A 19,583-nucleotide genomic window follows, 5' to 3' on the forward strand; every position below is an offset into this window, starting at 1 on the left:
TGCAACTTTTTATTTTGAGGGGCTGGAGAAGGTTCTGATCCTTCCCACCACACACACACACTGAGCTTCCCACCCCAGGATATGAAGAAAACGCAGGAGTCCCTCCACCAACCCTGGGGTCTACAGCTTTAGAACCGCCCCGCCCCGCATCCCCCCCCCCCCCCCCCAGCGGGCGGGGTTGGAGGGAGAAGGGCTGGCCGGCAGAGGGGCTGGCAGGCAGGAAGGCTGGAATGGACTGGGGGTATAATTTGGGCTGGCGAATGGCCACAGGTGGGACAAAAGAGAGTCACAGCTTGGGCAAGGGTCTGAGTGTGGCCAGATTGGGTAAGTAGGGACAGTAGGAGACAGAATAGGCCAAGAAAGGCATCATATGGGCTGCACAGACGTCAGGGTCCCCATTTGGCCAGGTTGAGGTATAGCTTGCTCATGGGTGGGATGGACTGCTCAAAGATCGGGGTTGGGTGGGGGGGACTCTGAGTCCACAGTGCCGGACCTCCGTGACTTGCTGATGAATGAATGAGTGAGGGACCAGAAACAAGTGCCCAGCCAGACACCAGCCAGGTGGATGGCAGGGCTGGGGCATTCACCCCGGTGCCTCCCTGCTCCCCAGTTCCGCTTCTAGCAGAGTCTGCCGATTTCACTCTTGCTGCACCCCCGATTGCAGCAGTTGCTCGACAGGCCAGCCAGGACGTCGCGTCTGCTCCGCAGAGACCCTGGGGTTCCCTGCCAGCCCTGTCCGGCCCGGTAGAAGGCCTGAGGGGACTTGGATAGGGCCAGCCACTCGCTGGAGGCCACTGCCTCATCCAGCTCGCTCTCTGAGTCAGTGTCCACCTCTGGGAAGGCATCTTCTGCAAAAGATGAGAAGAGTTAGTGCTCAGGATTGTGTTACACCCAGAGTCCCAGCTCCGGGCTGTTCTGGAGTGTGACTAAACCTCGTGAGTAGAGACTTTGATTCTGCTCAGATGTGGCTTCCTTCTTTGATGAGCAGTTTAACCCCACTGAACTTGACTTTCCTCCTCTGTCACAGTTTTTCCCCTGCGTGCTAGGTCACTTCAGTTGTGTCCGACTCTTTTCAACCTTATAAACCATAGCCCGCCAGGCTCCTCAGTCCATGGCATTCCCCAGGCAAGAATACTGGAGTGGGTTACCATGCCCTCCTCCAGAGAACATTCACGACCCAGGGATCAAACCCACATCTTGTCAGGAAGGTTTGGGTACCTCTAGCGCCACCTGGGAAGCCCAGCTTTCCTCTCCTACTTAGTTATTGAGGACCTGATGGTGAAAAACACATGTCTGGGAGCTGAACTGACTGAGCCCTAGTCCAGTTATCACCCTTGAGCTTCAGCTTCCTTGTCTGCAAAGTGGGGATAATAATAACTCCTGGGACGTCCCTGGTGGACCAGTGGTTAAGACTTCGCCTTCCAAAAAATAAATAAATAAATAAATAAAGACTATGCAGAGAATGCAGGTTTGATCCCTGGTCGGGGAGCTAAGATTCCCCATGCTTCTTGAAACAGAAGCAGTATTGTAACAAATTCAACAAAGACTTTTAAAATGGTCCACATCAAAAAATTAAAAAAAGCTTCTACCTTGTAGAGTTTTATACAGAGTAGATGACTTAACTAATATGCCTTTAAAAAAAACAAACTTAAAATAGCATCTGATATATGGTAAGCACTCGTTTTGTCTTAATCAGTTTAGACTCAATTTTGCCACTTAACAAATGTGCAAGATGCAGGAGCTGTGCCTCCTATTTGCAGATAAAGGGAATCAGGGAAGAAAAGCAACATGGTAGGAGGGTCACCTATTAGGACATAAATCTAGCCTTGTAGTCACCACACTCTTCTTACTCCCTTCCCTGAAGGCTTGGAAATCACTTTAGTTTCGGCTTCTGAATGGCACTCACCAGAGTTGGGCAAACAGCAGCCTTGCGTAACACAGGGGTCACACATGGCAGGTGTCCCAGACCTCTAGCTGGTTCAGATGGCTTGCCGCCCACCCCAACCCCCCTCTCAGCTCTGCAGCTCTGCCAACCGGCTCCCTCAGCCTTGGCACAGCTTCAAGGGCCTGGCGCATCTCCCCAGCTGCATGTGGTGCAGGAGGGACCTTCCTGCCCCAGCCCCTCATCTCACCTCCGTCTCTGGTTTCTGGGGCCCACCTCATGTCCCGTCAATCCTGCGGCCATACATACTACCTCCCCAGCCTTACCCACAGCGTCACGGGCACGTCTCCACCGGGAGCCCCCACAGGTGAAGATGACTGCTCGGATGAATTCACGGCCGCAAAGTTTCACTCCGTAGGGTGTTGCCCGGGCCTCGATCCTCGGCAACAGCTCCCCAGCCAGCAACCCCACGGCCAGCAACAGCACCAGGTGTCTGAGCATGCTGGACGGGGCTGCCTGCGATGCGAGAATGGTACAGCAAGGCAGCTTCCTGGTGACTGGTGCCTCTACCGCCTCCTGGCCCCTCATTTATACATCTTAGCTTCCCCCTCCTGTCCTGTAGGAGCTGAGTGACCTCATTTATCTCCATCAGCAGAGGGGAGGCAGGCATGCCCCCTCCACCAAACCCTGACCTTTCCCGTTTCCTGGACCAAGTGATAACCTTTGGAAGGAATAGGGTGACGTGGCCCAGCTGTCATCACTGGCTGTCATCTTCACAGAGAGAGGTGAGAAGGCCTCCGCTCAGCAGAGACCAGTGAGAGAGTCAATTCTTAGGTAGGTTGATAAGAAGTCCGGGGTCCCCATGGAGGAGAAAGGGGTTTGGAGTTCTCAAGGAGGAGTAAAAGACAAACTTTTTTTCTTTAAGCCCTGAGCTGCTGCTGCTGCTAAGTCGCTTGAGTCGTGTCCAACTCTGTGCGACCCCATAGAAGCAGCCCACCAGGCTCCTCCATCCCTGGGATTCTCCAGGCAAGAACACTGGAGTAGGTTGCCATTTCCTGAGCTGATGATTGCACAACAAAACAACTCATCTTGCTCAAGGATATGTTTTTCCTTAAACTCTGTACCAATGACTATATAACAGCAATGTCTCCTGCTTGAGGATGTGTTTCTCTTTCTTGAGAACCTCCTGACTAGTCCTATCATCTTATAAAATGTATATTGTGGGAGTGGGTCTGGTAAGACCTTTACAACTTTGAGACATTCTTTTGATTTGTTGTTATTAACCAAATGAAAAGTCTATAGCTCCCTTGCTAAGACTAGCAAGTGGGGCACTCTCTGTCCCCCTTCTGATGTGTATGTCAGAAGCTTTCTCTGTCTCTTTTTCACTTTAATAAAACTCTGCTATGCAACAGCTCTTGAGTGATCAAGCTGGTGCCTGATCCCGAAGCTAAATCTTCTTTGGAGATCATGAATCTGACGCCGTTCACTGTAAGCTATCACCAGGAGCCCAGACCCCCACCAGGCCAGGAGGGAGGGCGCAACCAGCCCCTCATTACCACCCTATTGCTAGGGTCCTGGGCCTCTTCTGTAATAACAATACTGAGCGCTTACACTGTGTGGGTTATGGGGCCAGGCACCGCTCTAAATAGTTCAGATATTGTTTAATCAATGTAATCCTCTCCATTACCTATGATAATGCTTCTCAAAGTCTGAGCAAGCCTCAGACTCTGGAGGGCTTGTTAAAATACAGATCGCTGGGCACTGTTTGCAGAGCATCTGAGAATCTGTGTGTGTGTGTGCGTGCTCAGCTGTGGCTGACTCTTCTGCGACCCCATGGACTGTAGCCGGCCAGGCTTCTCTGTCCATGGGATTCTCCAGGCAAGAATGCTGGAGTGTGTAAGGAAAGGGAGTTAGAGAAGGCGAGGTTTGAGGAAAAAAAAACAAACAAAAAAACATGAAACAGCACTTTACAGGAACAGATCACCTTTAATGAGGTGAGAAGGGGCAGCAGTCAGATTAGTGGGCTGTTGGGCTAAGTGGAAAAGAGAGTAGGTATATATAGAAAACATATATATGTGGAGATGCATCATTTTGAGGGGGTCTGTTTTTCCTCATGATTATTTTTGATTAGTCAACTTTTAGCAGTTGGGGTAAGGAATTCCTGAAACCGGCGGGAGACTGGGATCGGCTGGGATCTGAATATAATCAATCTTAATGTCCATTCCTTTCTTCGGGGGAGAAAGTTCTTTATTCTGTATAGAATGGTGGGGAGGACCTGGAGGGAAGTTTTAACTCCAGGCTATTTTGAGCCGTGTAGCTTTCCTTCAGAGTGGGTTGTCATCTCCTCCTCCAGGGGATCTTCCTAAACCAAGGAATCGAAATCACTTGTCCTGCATCTCCTGCATTGGCAGGTGGGTTATTTACCACTGAGCCACTTGGGAAACCCCATTGAGAATCTGCACTGGCAACACATTTCTGGGCCATGCAGATGCTGCTGGTCCAGAAAGCACACTTTTTTAAAAAGTTTGTTTATTTGGCTGCCTTGGGTCTTAGCTGCAGCATGCGGGATCTTTTTACTATTAGTTGTGGCCTCTGAACTCATAGTTGTGAATATGGCATCTAGTTCCCTGACCAGGGATTGAACCTGGGACCCCTGCCTTGTGAGTGTGGAGTTTTATCCCCTGGACTACCAGGGAAGTCTCTAGAAGCCACACTTCAGAGAACCACTGAACTATGAGATCGGGACTGAGATTGTCTCCATGTTACAGATGAGGAAATAACAGTGACATAATGTGTCCAAGGTTAGTTAGTAGGTGAAAGTGGGGATTGAAGTTTAAGAAGAGCCTCTGACTCCAGAGCCCATGCTCTCCAAAAGGGAAAAAAAAAAATTTTTTAACGGTTTTATTGGAATATAGTTGATTTACAATATTGTGTTAGTTTCAGTGTACATCGAAGTGAGTCAGTTATACATACACATATATCCACTGCTTTTTTTGGATTCTTTCCTCATATAGGTCACTACAGAGTATTGAGTAGAGTTCCCTGTGCTAGGCAGCACGTTCTTTTTAGTTTTCTCTTTTATTTAGGGCAGTGTGTTTATGTCAACCCCAACCTCCTAGTTTCTCTCTCCCTCCAGGGAACATTTTTAAAGAATTTTTAAAAAATTTGGGGGGCAGAGTTTCAGTTTCACAGGATGAAGAGTTCTGATGGCGGATGGTGGTTTTGGTTACACAGCCATGTGCATATACTTTGGTTCATTGAACTGGACGCTTAAAATGGTTACTATGATACATTTCATGTTACACGTAGGTTACCCTAATTTAAAAGATAATTTTTATATGTTTAACTAATATCATATACAGGCTTCCCTGGTGGCTCAGATGGTAAAGAATCTGCCTGCAACTCAGGAGACCCAAATCTGAACCATGGGTCAGGCAGATACCCCGGAGAAGGGAATGGCTACCCACTCCATTCAGAGAGGAGCCGTCATGTGTGGGGCAATGTTTAGCAGTGGGCTCTCCAGATACAAAGGAACTTATTTACAAAATGGAAATAGACACACAGATATAGAAGACAAATTTATGGTCATCAAAGGAGTAGGGGAGAGATAAATTAGGAGGTTGGGGTAAATATACACACCCCGAATGCATGAGTGTTAAGTCACTTCAGTCATGTCCAACTCTTTGTGACCCCATGCACTGTGGCCCGCCGGGCTCCTCTGTCCATGGGATTCTCAAGGCAGGAATATTGGAGTGGGTTGCCATGCACTCCTCCAGGGGAACATATATACACTACTATACGTAAAATAGATAACCAACAAGGACCTACTATATATAGGGAACTGTGCTCAATATTTTGTAATAACCTACAAGGGAAAAGAATCTGAAAAAGAATGTATATATATATGGGCTTCCCTGGTGGCTTAGACAGTAAAGAATCCGCTTTCAATGTCAGAGATCTGGGTTTGATCCCTGGGTCAGGAAGATTCCCTGGAGGAGGGCATGGCAACCCACTCCAGTGTTCTTGCCTGGAGAATCCCCATGGACAGAGGAGCCTGGCAGGCAACAGTCCAAGGGGTTGCAGAGTCAGACACGACTGAGTTACTAAGCACAGCACACATATGTATATATATGTGTGTATACATACATACATACATATATATATATATATATATATATACACCTGAAACTAACACAACATTGTAGATCAACTATAGTTCAATTTTTAAAAATATGAAAAAACAGCAAGACAAAAAACAAAATAAAAAGGAAAAAACAACTCAAGGGACTCTCCAGAAACAAAAAGGTCTTGATTTGTAGCAGTTACAGGTTTCTGGCCAATTTCAAGCTACCAATATGATATTAGTGTGATATAGCCAATTTTCTGAAAAGTTATTAATCAGTTCTCACGAGTCAGTGTAAGCTGGCTCTATGACACCACCAAAATGTGAAAAAAATTGCAATTTGTGCAATTAAAAAATAATTATGATTCAAAGACTTTCCTGGTGGTCCAGTGGCTAGAACTCCAGGTTCCAGATGCAAGGGGCCTGGGTTGAATCCCTAGTCAAGGAACTAGATCCCAGCTGTTGCAACTCAGCTGTCGCATGCTGAAACGGAAAGATTCCGCATGCTGTGACTAAGACCTTGCACAACCAAATAAATTAATATATAATTTTAAGTAATGATTTTTTAACACTCGTGTCATCATTACCCAGATCAGGAAGGACAGTGCCAGCACCACTGATGTCCTACCCCTACCCCCCCATCACAATTCTTTCTTCCATGCCCAGGTAACCATCATCTTGACTTCAGCTGTCATCATTTCTCTGCTTCTCATTTGTTTTGTTTTCACTTTGTTGATGGCTTGTGGAATCTTCAATCCCCAACCAGGGACTGAATCCAGACCCTTGGCCATGAGAGTACTAACCACTAGCCTGCCAGGGAATTCCCTGCTTTTCATTAGTGTATTATTTTATTTTATTTTTGGCTGTGCTGAGTCTTTGTTGATGCTCTTGGGTTTTCTCTAGTTGCAGCAAGTGGGGGCTATTCTCTAGTTGCGATGCACAGCTTCTCATTGTGGTATCTTTTCTTGTTGCAGAACAGGGGATCAGTAGTTGTAGCCCATGGGCTTAGTTGCCCCTCAGCATGTAGAATCTTCCGGGACGAGGGACCTAACCTGTGTCCCCTAAATTGGCAGGAGGATTTTTAACTGCTGGACCACAGGGAAGTCCTGGTTTTCATTAGTTTTTACACCAACAGGGTATCTCTGAAAAAAATAACTGAATCTCTGAATCATAACTGAATCTGTTTCTTTTTTTCCCTTCCCCCCACCTCCATTCCAGCAAGTTGCACTTTCTGTCAAAGTAGGACATGCATATAGAAAAGTGCCCAGACCATCAGTGGATGTTGGAAGGATTTTCACAAACAGAACACACTTCTGCATCCATTACTCAGGTCCAGAAACAGAACATTCCCAGTCTTCACCCAGAGTGGGGGAGTTAAGCTCCACCGTCTTAAGGAGTATGGTAGAATTTGTGGACATATGTTGAACAGAGGATGAGATGGTTAGATAGCATCACTGACTCAATGGACATGAATTCGAGCAAACTGTGGGAGATGATGGACAGCAGAGCCTGGCGTGCTGTAGTCCGTGGGGTCACAAGGAGTCGGACACGACTTAGTGACTGAACAGCTACAATGTCAAAACTATACTAGCCCAATAAATACTTTGAGTGAGACGCTTTGAGGTGATGCAAAGATCCTGTTTCCCATTCCATCCACTGAGTTTAGCCTTCGTTGGTGGATTGTGTGTGCAGAAATTATTACTGTGCTATTTGTTTGTTAGTAAATTTCCATTTACCTCTCTCCTTCTGCATTTGTTATTATTTATTCTTTGGAATTCTTCTTTAAGGAAAAGCTGATTCATGTCCATTTATTTACTTGCGCCATCATTTATTTATACCAATATGGACTCACGAAGAGTTTTTTTTTCTTTGGGTGAAAATTAAATACTATTATTGTTTATTTTACCACCCAAATTGTTCCAGCTTTGGCTATGGGGAGCTCTTTCAGTTGGTCCCTGCTCTGAGCATTTTCTCTCAGGCATTGTTCTTTTGACATGACTCCATATTTCTTTTTGAGTACTTTCTTACTTTCTGGCCTCACACGATGTTCCGGGCTCATCTTACATTTTCCTTGCCCCAGTCCTAGAATCAGCCATTTCCCCAAAGATCTGGGAATTCCATTCTTGGGTTTCCTTTACTGGAAATTGGTGGCAAGATTGAGAAGTCAAGATCGGGATGTTGTGTCTGCTTGCTGCTACTGGTTGATGTTGCTGCTTCTAGGCCCTCTCAGCTGATAACATTACTTAAAAAAAAGAAATATTGGCCTTCCCAGGTGGTCTAGTGGTTAAGAATTTGCCTGCCAGCGCAGGGGGGCCGCAGATTTAATCCCTGGTCCTGGAAGATAGAGCATGCCGTGGGACAACTAAATCCGTGTGCCACAACTACTGAGCCTGCACTCTAGAGCCCAGGAGCTGTAACTACTGCAGCCCACACGCCCTACAGCCCTCAATGAGAGAAGCCCACACACAGAAACTAGAAAGTCGCCCCCGCTCGCCACAGCTGGACAAAGCCCACACAACAGTGAGGACCCAGCACAGTCAAAAATAAATAAGCATTGAGGTACAATTCCTATGAAAAAACATGGACCACCTTTCACCAAAAATATTTATTTGGCTGCACTGAGTCTTAGTTGGCACATTTGAGATCTTTGATCTTTGTCGTGGCATCTGGGATCTTTAGTTGCCACACGTGGTGTCTAGTTCTCCGACCAGGGATTGAACCCGGGCCCCCTGAAGTGGGAGCATGGAGTCTTAGCCACTGGACCACCAGGGAAGTCCCCACATTGACCATTCTAGTGTTACATGTACACACATGTTCAGAGTCTCACTAGTCACAACAGCCAAAGAGTGAAAAGAACCCAGATTCCCATCAAGAGATGAATGGGTAAACAAACTATGGTCCATCCCAAACAATGGAATATCGCATAGTCATAAAAAGGAATGAAGCAATGACCCACACTACCATGTGGATGAACGTTGAGAACATAATGCTGAGTGAAAGAAGCCAGATACCAGAGGTTGCATCATGTATAATTCCATGGATAGGAGATGTCCAGAAGAGGCACACCCGCAGAGGCAGAAGGCAGACTGTGGTTGCCAAGGGTTGGGAGGAGGCAGGAATCGAGAATAATTGTTACCAGGTATATCTTAGGGTGATGAAACCATTTTGGAACTAGACAGAGGTGGTGGTTTCACAACATTATGATTCTACTAACACCCCTGAGTTGTTCCCTTTAACACTGTTAATTTTATATTATGGCAGTTTCACCTCAATTTATTTATTTTTAATTTCACCTCAATTAAAAAAAAAATCATCCATTAGGGGCTCTGGTGATGGGCAGAGCAGAGTTTGAATCCCATCTCTGCCTAGGTACTGCTGTGTGACCTTTGACAAGTCTCTTAACCTCTCTGGGCCTCAGTTTCCTCATCGGTAAAACGAGGAGGATTCAATGAGTGTGTCAAATTCTTGTAAAAGTCTGTGGCACGCAGTAAGTGCTGCTTAATTAAATGTTATTTCTACTTGACACATCCCCTTTGGATTCTAACTTTATTCCTTTGTCCTTTCTTCATGACAAACTCCTGGCCTCAGTTGCCCCCAAAGCCAAGGGCAACACTCCAGAAGGCAGGAGTCATAGCTGACTGTACTGCTTCCAAAGGCCTGATGAATAATCCTCTCCCTTCCTCTGCCTCTTCTTTTCCCGGCTCTTCTCCAGGGCCACACCCTTCTGCCCTTTTCTCCATATCCCTGATCTTGGCCCAGGGGTTGCTGATGAACAAACCCACCAGAAAAATATCTGCTGCCTGACTGTTTGCCTTTAATGGACTGTCCCAGGACCAGAAGTCTCTTTCTGTGCCTCACACAGAATCAGAGTTTTGAGCCCATCAGAGTTGGATTCAAATCCCACTTCCCATGAACAAGGTTCGGCACCTCTCTGAGTTCATTGGGAAGATGGAGATAATAATCGTATGTACTTTATGGGGCTGTTTGAGGACTTGGTGAGATGATGTAAGATGCGTATCACCGGGCACAGCACCCAGGAAGGGAAGCGGGTTGAATGCTGACCTGCAGAAAGATATATCCACGTCCTAACCCCCAGGACCTGTGAACATGATCTTTTTTGGGAAAAAAGGGGTCTTTTTAAAAATGTTATTTATTTGGCTGTACCAGGTTGCAGTACGTGCGTGTGTGCTAAGTCAGTCGTAGCCTGCCAGGCTTCTCTGTCCATAGAATTCCCCAGGCAAGCACACTGGAGTGGGTTGCCATGCCCTCCTTCAGCGAATCTTCCCAACCCAGGGATTGAACCCACGCCTCTTTGTTGTTTTTCAATCCATCAGTTGTATCTGACTCTGTGACACCACGAATTGCAGCACACCAGGCTTCCCAGTCCTTCACTATCTCCCAGAATTTGCTCAAACTCCTGTCCATTGAGTCGGTGATGCCATCCAACCAACTCATCCTTTGTTGCCCCTTCTCTTCTTGCCTCTGATCTTTCCGAGCATCAGGGTCTTTTCCCGTGAGTCAGCTCCTTCCATCAGGTAGCCAAAGTATTGGAGCTTCAGTTTCAGCATCAGTCCTTCCATTGAATGTTCAGGACTGATTTCCTTTAGGATTGGCTGATTTGATCTCCTCTTCAACACCACAGTTTGAAAGCATCAATTCTTCAGCGCTCAGCCTCCTTTATGGTCCAACTCTCACATCCATACATGACTACTGGAAAAACCATAACTTTGACTACACCAACCTTTGTTGGCAAAGTGTTATCTCTGCTTTTTAACACGCTGTCTAGGTTTGTCACAGTTTTATGTCTCCTGAATTGGCAGGCAGGTTCTTTACCACTATCGCCACCTGGAAAGCCCAGTTGCATTACGCAAGACCTTCAGCTTCTTGCAGCTCTCAGGATCTTCAGTTGCAGCTTTCAAACTCTTAGCTGTGGCTTGTGGAATCTGATCCATCCCTGGCCACGGATGGAAACCATACTCCCTGCATTGGGAGCTCGGAGTCTTAGCCACTGCGGGAATTCCCAGGGGAAAAAGGACTTTGAAATGACATCATGCTGGATTATCTGGGTGGGCTGTAAATCTGATGCCAAGTGTTAAAGACACAGACAGAAGAGATTAGGCCAAGTGGAGCTAGAGGCAGAGATTGGAGTGATGTAGTCAAAAGAGGCCCAAGTCATGCCAGGAGCCACAGAAGCTGAAGAGACAAGGAAAGATCCTCCGTAGGCCCTCTGGGCTTCCCTGGTGGATTATCCGTAAAGAACTCACCTGCCAGTGCAGGAAACCCAGGTTCCACCCCTGAGTCAGGAAGATTCCCCTGGAGAAGGACATGCAACCCACTCCAGTATTCTTGCCTGCGAAATCCCTGAAAGAGTCAGACACAACTCAGGGGCTAGAACGGCAAACATAACAGGCTTTGGAGGGAGCCACGGCTCTGCTGAAACTTGCTGATTTTGGACTTCTGGCCTCCAGAGCTGCGGGGGAATAAATCTGCATTGCTGGAGGCATCTGATTATGATGAACGGTTACAGCAGCCTTAAGACACTACAGAAGAATTGTGAAAGGTAATCTGCTAGCAATATCATTATGGGCTTCCCTGGTGGCTCAACAGTAAAGAATCTACCTGAAATGTGAGAGACCCAGGAGATGCGGGTTTGATTCCTGCGTCAGGAAGATCCCCTAGAGTAGGAAATGGCAACCCGCTCCAGGATTCTTGCCTGGGAAATCCCAAGGACAGAGGAGGCTGGTGGGCTATGGTGCGTGGGGTCGCAAAAGAGTCAGACACGGCTGAGGGACTAAGCAGGCACACACCAGTATCATTATTGTCACCATCATCGTCATTATCATGGTCAGCATAAAAATGTACTCAGGTCTTTCCAATCCTGGAGCCTTCCCTACTGGTCTGGTGGCTAAGACTCCACACTTCCAATGCAGGGGTCCAGGTTCAATCCCTGGTCAGAGTACTAAGATCTCACATGCCATGAGGATGTGAAGTTAAAAAATAAATAAAGTAAAGCAGGGAGTTCCCTGGCGGTCCAGTGGATAAGACTTCGCCTTCCAGTGCAGTGGATACCTGATCAGGGAGATCGTGAAGGACAGGGAAGCCTGGCGTGCTGCTGTCCAGGGGTCGCAAAGAGTCGGACACGACTGAGTCACTGAAAAACAGGGAGCTAAGACCCCACATGCCTTGTGGCCAAAAAATTTAAAAAAAAAAAAGAAAACTATTGTTACAAATTCAATAAAGACTTTTTAAAAATAAATAAAATAAAATTTTACCAATCCTAAATAGAACCATGCTCCAGATTTGTAAACTAATTTTATTTTTGAACAGTTAACACATTCTCATGCCTCAACAAAGAGTGTAAGGTTATATGCAGGCTCTTCCTCTCAAGTCTTAGTTACCCTCCCTTCCCCCAGAGGTAACTCACTGCTCTTCATTTCCTGAGTATCTTTCCAGAATTTCTGGGTACATATAAAAAGAAATCCAAATTCGAGTCCTTATCCCCTCACCCACTCACACACACCTGCTTCTATTTATTTATTAGGTTGCTACAGGTCTCAGTAGAGGCACTTTGATCTTTGTTGCAAAGTGGGGTCTTTAGTTGCAGCAGGCATGTGGAATTTAGTTCCTTGACCAGGGATCAAACCCAGGCCCTCTGCATTGGTAACGCAGTCGTAGCCACTGGACCACCAGGGAAGTCCGTCCCACACACCTGCTTTTATGTTAAGGTAGCTTTATTTTTTTAATTTTTTTAATTTTTAATTTTTTTGAGTTTTGTCATACATTGACATGAATCATACATTGACATACATTGACATGACCCGATCCCCCTCCCACCTCCCTCTCCACCTGATTCCTCTGGGTCTTCCCAGTGCACCAGGCCCGAGCACTTGTCTCATGCATCCAACCTGGGCTGGTGATCTGTTTCACTATAGATAATATACATGCTATTCTCTCGAAACATCCCACCCTCGCCATCTCCCACAGAGTCCAAAAGTCTGTTCTGTACATCTGTGTCTCTTTTTCTGTTTTGCATATAGGGTTATCATTACCATCTTTCTAAATTCCATATATATGTGTTAGTATACTATATTGGTCTTTATCTTTCTGGCTTACTTCACTCTGTATAATGGGCTCCAGTTTCATCCATCTCATTAGAACTGACTCAAATGAATTCTTTTTAATGGCTGAGTAATATTCCATGGTGTATATGTACCACAGCTTCCTTATCCATTCATCTGCTGATGGAAATCTAGGTTGCTTTAAAGGTAGCTTTAAAAAGTTTCTTTTTATTGTGGCTATATACATATATACAAATAAAATATAAAAATTTACCATTTTAGCCATTTTTTTTCCATTTTTTTCCCATTTTTTTTCCATTTTTTTTCTATTTTTAAGTATACAGTTCAGTGACATTAAGCACATTTACATTGTCGTGTAACTATCACCATCACCCAACTCCAGAACTTTTTCATTTTCCCCAATCGACACTCTGTACCCAATGAAACAGCGATTCCCTGCCCCTCCCTCTCCCGGTTTCTGGTCACTACCATCCTACTTTTTGTCTCTGTGAATTTACTTACTCTAGGTACTTTACAAATTAAAACCAAACAGTATTTGCCCTTTTGTGTGTAGCTTCCTGCATTTAGCATAATAGTTCAAGGTTCGTCCATGTGGTAGAGTGTGTCAGAATTTCAGTTGAAGGTTTTACATATCCTTCAACACCTTCTTCCTCCCCACCTCCCCACACCCTTAACAACAAATGCTGGCCATCTCTCTCTCCTTTCCAAAGCTGTCTTTATGCACTTGTCATTTTCTGTAACCACAAAGTATTCTGCCACTTAGATGCCCCATAGTTAATTTCACGGCTGGAGACAAACATATTTTCATCCATTTGTTCTTAGGTTAACACTGCAGTGAAGACTCTTATGCAAACATCATTTCACACACACGCGAGTGTAGCTGTAGATAAATTCTGCAAAGTGAGATTTCTGGCTCGAAGATAATGTGCATCTGTAGCTTTCACAGGTATTACCAAATTTCCCCCTTTGAGGGTTAGGTTAACTCATACTCCCTCCAGTCACAGGTAAGAGTCCTGTTTCCCTTCAGCTTTACCAAGAGAGTATCATCAAACCTTGGATGTTTGCCAATAGGACAAGCAAAGAATGTTATCTCAGAACAGAGAAAATTTGCATTTCCCTTACCACAAGCGAGGCAGAACATATTTTCATAGTTCCATGTAGTTAAGAGCTATTTATAGTTTCTTTTTCCATTCTGATCACCTTCCTCGCCCATTATTCTTTGTTGATCTTTTCCTTCCTGATTTCTAGGAGGGTTTTTTTTTTTTTTTAATTGTTGTTGTTGCTGTTCATTTAAAATGTTTTTTGGGCTGCTCCACATGGCTTGCAGGATCTGAGTCCCTTCTCAGGGACTGAACCTGAGCCGTGACAGTGAAGGCTCAGAATCCCAGCTGTCGAGGCAGTCCGAGCACGGGTTGGAAAAGAATTTCCAGACACAGAGCATTTCAGAGGGAGTGAGATTTTATTAAGAACAAAGAGCAGAGAAAACATGGGCACTGCCAGCACAGGGGGCTGACCTCCTGACAGACCAGGGAGAGTTGACAGCTTTCATGAGTTAATAGACTCAAGGCAAAGAAAATTCCTGCTGGAAGGGTGGCATTAGATGACTGGTCAGGGTACTATAGGGTGTTAGCTGCAGTGGGCATCTTTGCCTAACTGATGTCAGCTTGTTAGTGATATCGGGGGCTTTTGGCAATGGTTGCAAAGGGGCTCAATCAGCTTCAAAGGTGACCTCGGTTCTGGGCTCCGTTTCTATGACCTTGGTGCAAGCCTTGTACCTGTGGCCTTGGGAGCAGGACTCGATACTAGCCACTAGACCACCAGGGAACTCCCCTCGGAGCTCTTTATATACTAAGGAAGCTTACCATATGGTTATGAAATGTGTAGTAAATATTTTTTCCAAATTTGTCCTTCCTCCAGACTTTTAAATTACTGACCACTAACATCTATTGAGGATTTGCTGTAAGTCTGGTTTTGTCTTACATACTTTAAAGACACTATCTCGCTCTTTTCTTTTCCTTTTTAAAAACTATTTATTTATTTGGCTGCATCAGGTCTTAGTCATGGCATATGGGAGCTAGTTCCCTGACCAGAGTTTGAACCCGGGCCCCCTGCATTGGGAGTGTAAAGTCCTAGCCACTGGACCACCACATGAGTCCCCACACCATCTCTTTTCAATCTTACTGCTACTGTTTTTCATCTCTAAATACTGCAACACAAAGTTCTGAAAAATAAGGTCTTCTCCTATAAAATATATGGACATTTTCACACCTAACAAAATATTCGATCATTCGTCAGTATCATCTAACACCAGAGCGAATATCAACATTTCCCCAAGTCTCTGAAAAGTCTTTTTAGAGATACTTTAGAGCAATGATGGCCAATTGAACCTTCTCTGATAAGAATATGTTTTCCAATACAGTAGCCACTAGTTATTAATACATGTGGCTGTTGAGTGCTTTAAATGTGTCTAGTGAGGGCTTCCCAGGTGGTCCAGTGGTTAAGAATCTGCCTTGCAAGGCAGGGGATGCTGATTCAACCCTGGGTTTGGGAAGATCCCACATGCTGCGGGCAACTAAGCCCCTGAGCCTACGTGTCGCAACTACTGAAGCCCGCATGCCATAGAGTACGCTCCACAACTGCAACAAGAAGCCCTTGCACAACCAGAGAGTGGCCCCTGCTTTCTGCAACTAGTGAACACCCTTGCACAGCAAAGAGACCCAGCACAGCCACAAATAAAATGTGTCCAATGAGAATGAGGAACAGAATTCTTCATTGTATTTTATTTTAGTTTCTATAAGTTTTAATAGCTACTTGGAAAATTACAAGCCAATATCCCAGATGAAGTTAAATGTAAAATGTAAACAAAATATTAGCAAATCAGAGACTTTGTGGTTAAGACTCTGTCTTTCCACTGCAGGTGGCTTGGGTTTGATCCCTGCCTAGGGAACTAAGATCCTACATGCACTGTGGCACAGTCAAAAAAAATTAGCAAATCAAACTCAACAATACATTAAAAGGATCACACACCATGATCAAGTGGGATTTAGTCTAAGGATGCAAGCAAGTTCAACATCTGAAAATTAATCAATGTGATATACCACATTAATAAAATGATGGACAAAAATCATATCAAAACAATATTCCAATCATGATGAAAAATCAAGAACCTTGAAACCCTGCCCTTGATGGTCTACAGAAAATGCTTTGTTTTTGTAACCACCCCCCAAACCTTGCTAACTTCGATTAAAACACTGAAACCCGGAATAAAAGATCAATAGATGCAGGAAAAACGTCTGACAAATTTCAACATCCTTTCATGATGAAAAAAAAAATTCTCAACAAACTGCTACTTAGAGGAAATGCACTTAATGTAACAAAGGCCATATGTGACAAACCCACAGCTAATATAGTGAACACTGAAAACTTTTCCTCTAAGATTAGGAGCAAGACAAGGGGGCCCACTCTTACTGCTTTTATTCAATATATCACTGAAAATCCTAGCCAGAGCAATTAAGCAGGAAAAAAGAAATAAAAGGCATTCCCTCCCTGTGAAAATAGCCACACAGGACTAGCGGCTACCATGTGAGACAGTGCAGGTTTAGAGTCTGACTTCCTCACCCAAATATATCTCAGCTGTACGCACTGTCTCGACTCCTCCCCTCCCACTTGGCCCTCAGCCTTCTGCAGTGTGACAACTGTGCCCCTGCCCCCACAAATGTCACCGAACCCAGGTCTCAGCCCTCTCTGCCTCTTCCTAAACTCTGTCATACCTTCATCATGCAAAGCTCTCACTAGTTTTATTTCTGCCTCCTCCATCCCAGAGGGCTTCCCTGGTGGCTCAGCTGGTAAAGAATCTGTCTGCAATGAGGCAGACCTGGATTCGATCACTGGGCTGGGAAGATCCCCTGGAGAAGGGAAAGGCTACCCTCTCCAGTATTCTGGCCTGGAGAATTCCATGGACTATATAGCCCATGGTTGCAAAGAGTCTGACACAACTGAGCAACTTTACTTCCGTCCCAGATCCCCAGATCCTTGCCCTTTCCAAACCACTGCCAGCATCTCTAAGGCATTTGCTACATGTTCCTGAACTGGTAAATATTCTTAAATTAATAGGATGTATCATTTTGTATGTTTCTACAATTTATTTTGCATGTTTATACAAGTGTGTTGTAATTTGCACAGTAACGCTGTGTACTAGATCTCCATCTGTATCCTTTTCAGTGATACATTGTGGGATTTTTTTTGTTTATTTTGTTTTGTCTCTTATTTTTAACCACATAGAATGCATATTTTATTAACTTCTTTCTTTCAGCTTCCTCCCCACAAAAAGATGTATTTCTGCTGGAAGTGGGAGTACGGAGGGGTGAGGGGTAGGTTGACACTGGTTCACGTAGGGCATCATCTCTTAGATCTATGTTTTTATTTTCAAATCTCAGTCCATTTCACAGGTCTTCCTTCCTTTCAGTGCCCCTAGGAGTAGAGTCACAAGACTGTCTTCGTGTATCAAAATCCTGCTTCCAATATTTTTTCCCAAACCTGTTTAAGTGCGTGTTCCTGACACTGGGCTTCCCTGGTGATGCAGACAGTAAAGAATCTGCCTGCAATGCGGGAGACCTGGGTTTGATCCCAGGTTGGGAAGATCCCCTGGAGAAGGAAACAGCAATCTACTCCAGTATTCTTGCCTGGAGAATTCCATGGATTGAGGAGCCTGACAAGCTAATAGTCCATGGGGTCGAAAAGAGTCGGACATGACTGAGCAACTTTCACTGTTCACTGTTGCTGACATTAGACTCCATTGTATTCATGCATATATCTGCACAGTGTTTATATATCACACACACACACACACACACACACACACACACACACACACACACACACATACCTATTGTGTACATAGTTTGAAAAGTTAGAAGAACCACCTTGCTAATCATTCACTACACCTCATGTTTAACAAGCAGAAATGCACATGCTTTTGAGATGAATTTCCAATGTAACAGAAGGACATCTTGTTTGTATTTCAGTGTACCAAGTGGCAGATTCTTATTTCATTATTGCTGGCACTTTAGTGGATGGCTCTTAATCTTTTTTTTCTCTCTCTCTTTTTTAGCAAAATATTTGATGGAAACTTCTCACTCTTGTCACTTTGGTCAGGTGTTGCTTTATTTTAAAATGCTGTAGTGTCTGAGTTTCACCCCATCAGCACCACAATTTTAGAGAGCTACTTCATTGCTTTCAGTGTTGGCTTAGTATTCCGTATCAAGCAGTTCTTATTTCATCTTTCTAGTCCCCTAGGAATGGACACCTTCACTGCTTCCAACTTCCTATTTCAGTGTGCATTCTTACCTGGTGCAAAACTCAGTGAACATAAAAACTTGGAACAGGTTCTTTACCACTGAGTTTTCCTGGTGGGTCAGTGGTAAAGAACTCGCCTGCCAATGCAGGAGACATGGGTTCAATCCCTGGTCCAGGAAGATCCCACATGTTGCTGAGCTACTAAGCCCGTGCTCCACAACTACTGAGCTTGTGCTCTAGAGCCTGGGAGTCACAACTGCTAAGCCCACGTGCAGCAACTTCTGAAACCCATGTGCTCTAGAGCCTGCACTCCACAACAAGGGAAGCCGCCACAATGAGAAGCCTGTGCACTGCAACAAGAGAGGAGCTCCCGCTCACCGCAACTAGAGAAAAAGTCTCAGAAGCAACGAAAACCCTGCATAGCCAAAAAGAAAAATAAAACTTGGAAGAGCATTAGCAAAGTTGTAGTTCTCTCTGTTTAACAGGGATACACAGCTAGTTTAAATGAGAGAATGTTTGTCTCTGCTGGCAGACAGTCTAGAGATCCTGGCTCCTTCGGTCAGTTGCTCCATCCTCTAGGGCTGTCTCTTCAGGGACATCTGCCTGTGTCTGGAGACATCTTTGGGGTGTCCCAGGTGGCGCTAGTGGTAAAGAACCTGTCTGCCAATGCAGGAGATGTAAGAGACACGGGTTCGATCCCTGGATCAGGAAGATCCCCTAGAGGAGAAGATGGCAACCCACTCCAGTATTCTTGCCTGGAGAATCCCATGGACAGAGCAGCCTAGCGGGCCACGGTCCAAAAGGGTTGAAAAGAGTTGGACATGACTGGAGCGACTTAGCATGCATGCGCCCACGTACACCCCGAGACATCTTTGGTGGTCACACCTGGCGCATGAAAAGGGGTCATGGACTAGCAGTAGTGAGTGGTGGCCAGAAATGCCGCTCAGTTCTCCACAGGGCCCAGAACATCCCCCGGGGACAAAGAACAATTTGGCTTCAAATATAAATGACGTCACCCGCCCTAGAATAGTCCCCACTCCGTTTTGTCATGATTGACACGCTAGAGTCTGGGACAGTTGTTCTGCAGCACGCTCCACTCTCGGGCTTTGTCAGCTGTTGCCTAATGTCGTTTAACTTGTTCCTCTATGCTTCCTATTTCCTGCAAACTGGATGTTGGGTTGAGAGATTTGATCAGAGTCAAGTT

General features: G+C 45.2%; 1 protein-coding gene across 1 annotated transcript; it reads right to left on the minus strand.

Annotated features, from left to right (window-relative positions):
- Positions 1-336: 336 nt before the first annotated feature.
- On the minus strand, positions 337-2,427 carry RLN3 (relaxin 3). The gene is made up of 2 exons (XM_065917614.1): positions 2,209-2,427; positions 337-848 (listed from the first exon to the last, which is right to left on the minus strand). Exons 1-2 carry the CDS (start codon positions 2,381-2,383, stop codon positions 619-621), a joined length of 405 nt encoding a protein of 134 aa, XP_065773686.1. The 5' UTR covers positions 2,384-2,427; the 3' UTR covers positions 337-618.
- Between the last annotated feature and the right edge of the window lie 17,156 nt (positions 2,428-19,583).

This window comes from Muntiacus reevesi, chromosome 1 (genome assembly GCF_963930625.1).
Source record: "Muntiacus reevesi chromosome 1, mMunRee1.1, whole genome shotgun sequence".
NCBI lineage: Eukaryota > Metazoa > Chordata > Mammalia > Artiodactyla > Cervidae > Muntiacus > Muntiacus reevesi.

Bases quoted from the DNA above. Each gene is read 5' to 3' on its own strand.
- RLN3 (XM_065917614.1), bottom strand. From the start codon at position 2,383: ATGCTCAGACACCTGGTGCTGTTGCTGGCCGTGGGGTTGCTGGCTGGG. The intron at 849-2,208 runs GTAAGGCTGGGG...CATCTTTTGCAG, and splicing joins ACGTGCCCGTGACGCTGTGG to AAGATGCCTTCCCAGAGGTG.